The following is a 9,505-nucleotide window of genomic DNA, read 5'->3' on the forward strand; positions in this document are numbered from 1 at the left end:
ATAATAAAAAAACAAACAGGTACAGTAATTTAAGATACAGGCACTTTAAGATCACAAAGGCAAAAAAAAAGCAAACAAATATTATTATTATTATTATTATATGACCTTTTATATCAAGAATATTTTGTTATATAATAAAAACATACAGGTATAGTCATTGTAAGATACAAAGGTTAAAAAAATGATGCTATTTTATTATTTGTGCAGTTGTTGCAAACTTTAAACAGTTCGTATCGTCTTGCCCATTACAATGTTTTTGAAACTAATTTCCAGGCTGCGTGGGACGATATTGGTGCGTGTGTCGGTCTCGTCTAGGGAGGGAGGGGCAAACCAAAGTGAAAAGTGCACACCGCTTAACCCCTCCTTACATTCTCTCAGTGTCACTGCGCTCCGACAGCAAGGATTCACCTTCTCCACAACTTTTCCAGAGATTTCGCACCGCACGGGTGTCATGGAAGGCAAAACATCAGGTGCACTGCGGCTGCTGCTCGCCTTCCTGCTGGGATGCGCTCGACTGTCTTCAGCCTTCAACCTGGACACCGAGGACGTCGTGCGCAAGGACGGAGATCCAGAAAGCCTCTTTGGTTTCTCCATGGCCATGCACCGACAACTTGAGCCAGAGGATAAAAGAATGTGAGCGCAACTTGAATTGTAAACTTTTCTTCTCACGTTCTGCACCAATGTTACGTCATCATTTGGGTTCAGGTATAGATATCAGCACCTTTTCGACACTAATGTGTCTGCGCACTTTACTTTTCAACTTTTGTTAATGTTTAAGAAGTCTCTGAAGAACTTCTCTGTTCAAGTTAATAATTTATGAGCCTTTGGCCTTGTGCGCCTTTGCGTGCGCGCTCACGTTGCGCTACAGGAGTTTGTGGATTGTGACGATCCAGAAAGTAGCTGTCAACATTTTACTCTGTAATGACAACAGATCTTGTTATGGAAGGTTTTCACAATGTGAACCAGGTTGCTGCTGTAAAGTTTTTTGGTTTTTTTTAAAGCTTTTTCTCTGCTACATTGTGCTATTCCCGTTTCACAAAGCAATGTTGAATCTCTTTTTCAATTTTGGAATTAATTCAAAGAATAGGTATATTTCATTTTCAACCTTCACGTAAGTCCCGTCATTATGACCAACATTCAAATACAGTAGCATAGTAGGCCTAATCGTATTCAAATAACAATCATTGTGTACATTTCTGCCACCTAGTGGAAAAGCATTTAATTGTTCTGCCCGTCACTATATGTCGTTGGACTAGATAACAGTCGTCTCCCAGCCACGTGTGCAACAGTCATTTCGTATTCAGAAATTCACGCACGCCCTCCGGCGTGTTGTGCGTGTACCTGCAGGTGAGGACACGAGGAGCTCTTACAGTTTGAATGTGTTTGCGTGAGTAAGCGTGTTCAATCACTAGCTGACTGACATGACTGTAAGTGAAAGTGGGGTGGGGGTGTAAAAAAAAAAAAAAAATCTTGTGAGGGCTTCAGTATTTCCTCCATAACAAGGAGTGTCAGGTTTTTTGTTCTGCCTCAGGTTGCGTAACATTATCCAACATCAAATACCTTTCAAAAATAGTGATGTTGAAAAGAAGAATTCTGACAGGAATAATTTATTCATCTGGGCAGCAAAGAGAATCTTTTTTTTATTTTTACCGGCTTGGGATGGGCTCTTGGCAGACATTTTGTGGAAAAAAAATAGAGGTTGGGCAGCACATGGCTTTATGTCCTTTCTCTCGTTTGCACTCTCTCTCTGATAGGGCGCTGCCAGATGTTGCTAAGCAACAGGCTGTGCCCCAAGAAGCACTGCTGTGTAAAAAAAAAGAAAAATAATAAATTACACCGCTTTTAATGGGATGCCTCTGTTACGTTATGGTCACTCTGTTGCTCTGGCCTTGGTGTCCCGGTGATTCTGCACCAGGGTATGTGTGTGTGTGTGTGTGTGTGTGTGTGTGTGTGTGTGTGTGTGTGTGTGTGTGTGTGTGTGTGTGTGTGTGTGTGTGTGTGTGTGTGTGTAAACAATACCACACCAACACAGACACATACCGTTTTTCTTTATTCTTTCCTCCTCTGCTGCCCAATGATAAGTTCGACAACTGGGTCAGTGAAACATCCACCATCATGCTCCCAATGACAAGCATCCGTTCCAAAAGATGTCATCCATGTTTTGAAGTCTGCCGGGTCATATTTAAAAGAGCTAGTGGCATTTGCTTCAAAATCATCAACCCACAAAGACATCCTGTGTGTGTGTGGCCAGAGATAGAACCCGTCGTTGAATAGCTCGCTGTGTGAAACGCTGGAATGTGTGCTAATGCCACACACAAGAGGAAGAGTTCGTTGAGTGAAGATGACAGTTTAAGCTACTTAAACTGAACAGTGTTCAATTGATGAAGCCACGAATGGTGTTTTTTTTTTTTTTTCCTGAATATAATCTTTCTTGTGTCTGATCCAGGCTACTGGTCGGGGCCCCGAGAGCCAAAGGCTTTAGCGGTCAAACGGCAGCAGTGACGGGGGGACTGTACAGCTGTGACATGAGTTCACCTTCTTCAGGCTGTACGCGAGTTCAATTTGACAAAGACGGTGAGATTCTTGCTGATTGTATTTCTGAACTTTTGAAAAAATAAATAAAAATCACTCGTTTTTTGGTGAAAATTTTTTAGAGGACACCAAGAAAGAAAGCAAAGAGAATCAGTGGATGGGAGTGACGGTCAACAGTCAGGGGCCAGGAGGCAAAGTTGTGGTAAGTATCTTTTGGCAACTTGTTCTAAAAATGAGTTTTTTACCTGTGGATAACTTCAATTGTTTTCCCACGTAGACATGTGCCCATCGATACCAGCGCAGGTCCAATGTGAAGACCGCAATTGAATCCCGCGACATCATCGGCCGCTGCTACGTGCTGAGTCAAAATTTGGAAATCGACCCTTATTCCAGCGAGGATGGAGGAATATGGCATTTCTGCGACAGCAGGCCGAGAGGTCACGAGATGTTCGGCTCCTGCCAGCAGGGCCTCTCGGCCACTTTTGACAAGAACTATCATTACCTCATCTTTGGAGCTCCTGGAGCTTACAACTGGAAAGGTGACACAGTGCTTGTGATTGAGTGATCCGCTTTTGATGTTTAACAAAACATTGCTTTGCTTCATCTTCTTTAGGTGTGGTACGTTTGGAACAAAAAAACGACACCCTCCTAGAGCTGGGCATTTATGACGATGGGCCTTTTGAGGCGGGGGATGAAAATGAGAAGAACCCCGATCTTGTCCCTGCACCTGCGAGCAGCTACCTCGGTGAAGCACTCACTCCTTACAATCTCATGTGTTTACAGTGGTGGCAAAATTGCTGTTAAAATAAATAAAAAAAAAGAAAAAGAATTATTGGAAAAAATTGTGCAGGTATCAGAAAAATCGACAAGTATAATTACGTAAAAGTAAACAATCATTACAAAATAAATCTACAAGTACAAGATCTGGAAAATCTACTCAGGTACACAAATAAAGTACCATTTATGTACTTTGTTCCTTCCCACCTCTGTCTCCTGGTCACAGGTTTCTCCCTGGACTCGAGCAAGCGTCTGACTAAGAAAGGTCAGCTGACGGTGGTGGCGGGCGCTCCCAGGGCCAATCACAGCGGCGCGATAGTTCTGCTCAAGAAAGGCCCCGATACGACCAACATCTTGTTGGAAGAATACACAGTCGAAGGCGAGGGGCTGGCCTCGTCGTTCGGTTATGACCTGGCCGTGCTGGATCTCAACGGGGACGGGTGAGTCAAAGTGGAAGAGCGTGGATGATACTATATCAGATGCTAATGGTATGGTTTGATAGCTGGGATGACATTGTGGTGGGAGCGCCTCAGTACTTTGAGAAAGATGGCGAGATTGGCGGCGCCACGTACGTCTTTGTCAACAAAAACGGAAAATGGGACAAGATCACCCCCACCAGAATTGACGGACCCAAGGACTCCATGTTTGGCCTGGCTGTGGAAAATCTGGGTGACATCAACCAGGATGGTTACCATGGTGAGGCCTGTGTGTTAATGGCTGATTAACGAAAAGAGATTGCCATAATAAAAGGTGTAATATTGCGCAAATATTATTATAATTCATATTAAAAATATACAAAAGAATCACTTGTTGAAATACAACAATTTTAATTTGTTTTTTGACCAAATTCATAACTCAAATCACCCAAGTTCAAGTTCAAATCATCTTTCCCCATTGAAATGAATGGAAATGCCATTAATTCGTTCTATTGCACCCCTAAACAAACTATATTTGACTTTATAAATGCATAAATACAGTCATAAATCCTCAGCAGTAAGTTTTGGCCGAGTACCTCTTATTCAGGTCTTCCTGGACCTAAAATTGTGAGACCCACTCCCTTAAAGTCACAATTCTTCTTCACTGTAACAGATTTTGCCGTGGGAGCCCCTTACGACGATGACAATTCTGGAAATGTCTATATCTACCATGGATCAAAAACAGGACTCCATTCCACCAAAGCAGAACAGGTGCACAAAAATAACATCTTGGTCAAGCGTAATGTTGAGAAAATATCAAAATTGTTGAACAAATTTCTCCATAGATTTTGTCTGGCAAGCCCGCGGGAGTGAAAATGTTTGGCTACTCTTTAGCGGGTAACATGGATCTAGATAAAAACTCCTACCCCGACCTGGCTGTGGGATCCCTCGCCGATGCCGTTTTTGTGTACAGGTAAGTGCTCCGCTCTGCTTCCTATCTCACCTCCTGTCTATAGAGAAGCTCATCCTGTCTTCTCAGAGCCCGCCCCGTCATCGCCATCAAGAAGGAAGTCACTTACACGCCAAAACAAATCGACCTGACGAATAAGAACTGCGGGGACAAGTTCTGGTGAGTTTTGAGTAAATACGTGGATTTCTGCGGAGAAGGCTGCTGTTCGCATCATTTCCGATTGTGCTCCTCGCCCAGTATGAACGTTCAAGCTTGCTTCACCTACAATGCCAACCCCGAGAGTTACTCCCCGAGACTGAGTAAGAATAATTAGTAGTAAGAAGATCATCTTTCCTTCTTTTTGTACACCAAACTTGACTCCCTTCTTCTTCTTCAAGCGGTTGCATACACCCTGACGGTCGACTCTGACCAAAGAAAGAAGAATCTCCTCCCCAGGGCCTCCTTCATCCAACAGTCGGCCTCTGACAGCGAATATGAATCCAAAGGGACCGTGGTCTTGGATACCAAAGGAAGGAAACAATGTATCACACGACAGCTGGCCATACAGGTTGATATCTCACTCGACACGACAAATCATTTTTCGTTATTGATCTGTACGTAACCTTGTGCGTAAATAATCCTCGATAAGGACAATATTCGCGATAAACTTCGAGGGGTACCCGTCGACGTGGATGTGGAGATCAAGAACGGCCAACGTAAACGTAGACAGAGCTCATCTGACATACCGCCTGTCCTCGACGCTAAAGACACCGTGACCACACGCCAAGAGGTACGCGAGATGCGTGTGGAGTATTTATTTTCAGAACGACAAATGTCATGGATGTTACATCATGTGTTTATATCTCGCCAGATTCAATTTGTCAAAGAGGGTTGCGGCAGTGACAACATTTGTCGGAGTAACTTAAAGGTGGCGCACCGCTATGGCTACATGACAACTAAGGATGACACCTTCACACCGTTGCCATTGTGAGAAAAAGCAATCATGCCCCCCCCCCCATCTTTGTTTTTTACTGTGCCATCCATTGTCTTTGTGTTTAGGGAAAACGGCGTGCCAGTGATCTCGCTTAGCAAGCAGAAGGATGTCGCCCTGGAGGTGAAAGTGACCAATGAGAACGGAGATGATGCGCACGAAGCACGAGTGGTGGCTTCCTTCCCACGTGCCCTCACATACTCTGCTTTCCGCGGCCCGCCCAATGTATAACACACAAACACAAACAAATTCACTCACACATTTTGTGAATGTAATTGAACGACTCTGATTCCAGCTTGTAACTTGCACGGCCAATAAGAACGGCTCTCTGGTGACTTGTGAACTTGGGAACCCCTTCAAACGGGACTCTGAGGTAAGTCAACTCGTATTTGTGTAGAAATGTTGGAGTTGTTGATCGCGGTTAGTTGCTATGGTAGTTCTGCAAAGTTGCGAAATCTAGCAACAAAGTGCTAAAATGGATTCCATGAAGATTCTTTCAGCAGTCAAAATACCATCTTGTGGTTTTGTCTGTGTGTGTGTGTTTCTAGAAAACCTTCTATATTATTCTGGGAACAGCCGCCATCTCGGTAAACACCACAGAATTGGAGGTTGATCTTCAACCGGATACGTAAGTTTATATTCGGTACACAGTTCAAAGAGGGTGTGCACACTTATGCAACCAAACGATTGCTGTCAAACATAGATTAAAAAAAGCAATCAAATTTAATTGGTCATAGATAACATAATTGGTGATTTCTTGATATCACAAAAGAAAATCCTGGTATTTGATCAGGGGTGTGTAGATTTATTATATCCACCATCGAGGCTCTCCAGTGGGATACATTGGACTTGAGTCATTTCAAAATGAATAATTTTCACTTTGTACCATTTGTTGTAGTAATTGAACACTATTTTTTTTATCATTGATCTTGTAGTTTCCAAATGTGTGTACTTAGAAGTCGCTTTTTATACGGTTATCATGATTAATTATTTTACTTTTAATTTAATAAACAGTATTGTTTAAAATAAAGATTGGTGCTTTTGATTCCTTGCAGAACCAGCGAGCAGCCGACCCTCGCCGCTGTTAAAGCCAAGGCCAACGTGGCCATCATGTTGCAGCTGAATATGATCGGGTAACATTTTTTTTTTTTTTTTTTACAAAAACTCAACCGGACCAAATTGAAGGCCGTTTCCGTTTTCCCAGGCAAGTTCAGCCCTCGCAGGTGCAATTCTCAGGAAAAGCCAAAGATCAGTCTGCCATGAAAACGGAACGGGACATTGGAAGTCCTGTCACACATCAGATCAGAGTGAGTAGAAAAAGAAAGTTTCCTCATCCTTCTCTGCAATTGTTGATATCATATCATATATTTCAGATCATCAACAGCGGAAGGCGCTTGACAGACATCGGCACTGCCACCCTGCATATTGACTGGCCGAAGACCACCGAGCAGAACAAATGGCTTCTCTACTTGACGAAGGTCACCGCCACAGGCGTGAACCACATAGAGTGTACGCCCAAATCAGAGATCAATCCTCTCAAAAAGGTCAGTGGGTAGAAAATGGGATTTGACGCCATGTGACTTGATGCAAACTCTTATTTTTGGGCTTTTTCTATCATGCTCCAACATGACACTTGATGGCGCCAAAGCACTTTCTAAATCGGAGTTGATCTCAAGGATATCACTGGCGGAGCTAGGATTTTTTTTTTCCCTTGAGGGGGGGGCAATGGGACCAAGGATTTTTAAGGCTCCGTAAAACTAAAACAACATTTTTTGCAAAGCCCCAATTTGTCTTCAAAAAATGATATGTTGGGTGGAATTGTTTTTTTTTTTTTGAATTTCAAAATCCTTTTTCATGTCTTGTCCGTTGAACCTTGGCTAAATCAAGTTTTAGAAATGTTAGTCTGATCTTGCTTACAATTTTTTTTTTTTTTTAAAGGACGCCAGCAACAGCAGGTCCAAAAGGGCCTCACAAAAAACCGGGAAAGGTGACGAAGGAATTATTTCACGTTTGGTGGACAAGGGGAATTCTAAAATTCTGGTAAAACCCAAAATGCTTAGCATTGTTTTATTTGAGTAATTTTAGTACATTTCATGAAATAGTTAACTTCTAGCTGGCTCTCTAATTTCAGTCATGTGCCGACGGGGCCAAATGTGTGAAGATCAAGTGTCCCCTGCAAGGCCTGGACGGTAACGCCGTCATCACCCTTCACTCCCGTCTCTGGAACGGCACATTGTTGGCGGTAACAGCTCTCGATTAATCAACAAAATGATTTCTGTCAGACACAATTCCTCCACGAGCGGGCCGCATTCATTTTCTTTTTGTTCCTTTTGTTATTGTCGCTTTTCCAAACAGGATTACAACAATTTGCATCATGTGGAGGTCATCGTCAAGGCGGCTCTGCATGTTGAGAGCACGAGAAAAAACATGGTGCTGCAGAACTCTGAAACCGAGGTAAGCTCGCACACGCACGATGTGACTCAAATGAGAGAATAAACTTCATTTCTAATTTTTCTTCCAGATGGCACTGACGGCATACCCTGAGAGGCGTGAGGCCCGAAGTGGAGGTGTCCCGTGGTGGATCATTGTCTTGTCTGTTCTTCTGGCGCTGCTCTTACTGGCGCTATTGGCTTTCCTTCTCTGGAAGGTAGAAAGAAGCTCACACACTCGCACAACAATCTTGTGATGATAAAGATGAGCTAACGACTTGCCTTTCCTCAGTGTGGAGTCTGTGGGAAAAGGAACAAACAGGACCTGTCAGAAAAACAGAGGCTGGCAAATGCGTGAAAAAAAAAAAGAAAAAAAAAAAAAAAGGAAAACCAAACGTGAGGCGAATTTTACCCAGCCTGCTATTAATGAGTGGAAATGTGGTGCTTAGTTCTCTGTCGCTTTTGTGGAAGTTGAATTTGGGCTTCACTCAATCCCATGAATGCTATTATTGGTCATGTGACTGTCACTTGAATTAATATACAGTGTTACCTTGACTTAAGAGTGCTTCAACTTCCCTTTCGGCATTGGAATTCAAAGTTAAAATGTTTTGAGAAATTGAACTCAGAAGACAAGGTAGCACTGTGCCTGCTTGGCCTTGGGTTGGTGGTGCATAACATGCAATGACATATTTCAACATTTCATAATTGCCCTTCCTCATTCTTTTCCTTGGTTGCTGCTGCACTTATAGCCAGCCACTTAACACATTCAGGATTTTCCTCTTGGTCTTCACTGATGATATATTTCTTTTGCTACAGTGCGGCTTCTTCAAACGACCCAAACACGAAGTTCCCAGTTACAACGCAGTTGGGATCAAACGCAAGGACAGGGATGCCAATGCTGACTGGCAAAACCTGGAAAAGAAATCCTGGGTGACAACCTGGCATGACGACAAGCATTATTCTTAACCCCAATCACATCCTGGTGGAATGTAAATAGCAAGTTTTTCATTTGTACATTTTTCTTTTTTCTAAATTTCCACTTCAGGGGATGAATTTTAGTCTTAAATGAAAATAGAGACATTGTTGTTCAGTTGATGGTCTTGAATTACTTTAGAACATGTTTTGTACATTTTGTGTCGGGTGGGATGGAGCGCAAAGTGAAGGGGGGGGGTCAAGGGAATTTATAATTTTTTTTCATTTGATGCGTTCATGTATTTATTCACTCAAGGGGTACTTTCTGTTACGCTCTCGACAGACCAAAGAGTTATCTAATGCTAACGTGTGATTTTTCAATTGCTCCCAACAATGCATCTGAGTGCAATGACTGCGGTGTAGAATTGGCAAAGGGATTCAAATTTCAAGAATAAATGAAAGTTGCCATATTCCATGGATGTGCAATCATTTTCAAGTT

At 42.7% G+C, this 9,505-nt stretch overlaps 1 protein-coding gene across 2 annotated transcripts; it reads left to right on the forward strand.

Annotated features, from left to right (window-relative positions):
* The first annotated feature begins 389 nt into the window (after positions 1-389).
* Positions 390-9,476, forward strand: LOC147045900 (integrin alpha-6-like). 2 transcript variants are annotated; one of them, XM_085930112.1, is made up of 26 exons: positions 390-633; positions 2,447-2,574; positions 2,655-2,734; positions 2,810-3,071; positions 3,146-3,277; positions 3,536-3,749; positions 3,812-4,005; positions 4,399-4,496; positions 4,571-4,698; positions 4,765-4,854; positions 4,933-4,994; positions 5,073-5,242; positions 5,324-5,464; positions 5,546-5,661; positions 5,734-5,890; positions 5,961-6,038; positions 6,214-6,293; positions 6,721-6,798; positions 6,870-6,972; positions 7,039-7,209; positions 7,604-7,705; positions 7,797-7,907; positions 8,021-8,119; positions 8,187-8,312; positions 8,387-8,490; positions 8,911-9,476. In XM_085930112.1, the coding sequence occupies exons 1-25, from the start codon at positions 452-454 to the stop codon at positions 8,450-8,452; spliced, it is 3,168 nt and encodes a 1,055-aa protein (XP_085786238.1). In that variant the 5' UTR covers positions 390-451; the 3' UTR covers positions 8,453-8,490; positions 8,911-9,476. The 2 variants fall into 2 exon arrangements, with proteins under 2 accessions (XP_085786238.1, XP_085786239.1); XM_085930113.1 differs by lacking the exon at positions 8,387-8,490.
* The last annotated feature ends 29 nt before the right edge of the window (positions 9,477-9,505 follow it).

This window comes from Syngnathus leptorhynchus, chromosome 14 (genome assembly GCF_054491065.1).
Source record: "Syngnathus leptorhynchus isolate UIUO chromosome 14, UIUO_Slep, whole genome shotgun sequence".
Classification (NCBI taxonomy): Eukaryota; Metazoa; Chordata; class Actinopteri; order Syngnathiformes; family Syngnathidae; genus Syngnathus; species Syngnathus leptorhynchus.

Bases quoted from the DNA above. Each gene is read 5' to 3' on its own strand.
- LOC147045900 (XM_085930113.1), top strand. From the start codon at position 452: ATGGAAGGCAAAACATCAGGTGCACTGCGGCTGCTGCTCGCCTTCCTG. The intron at 2,575-2,654 runs GTGAGATTCTTG...AAAATTTTTTAG, and splicing joins AGTTCAATTTGACAAAGACG to AGGACACCAAGAAAGAAAGC. The intron at 8,120-8,186 runs GTAAGCTCGCAC...TTTTTCTTCCAG, and splicing joins TGCAGAACTCTGAAACCGAG to ATGGCACTGACGGCATACCC.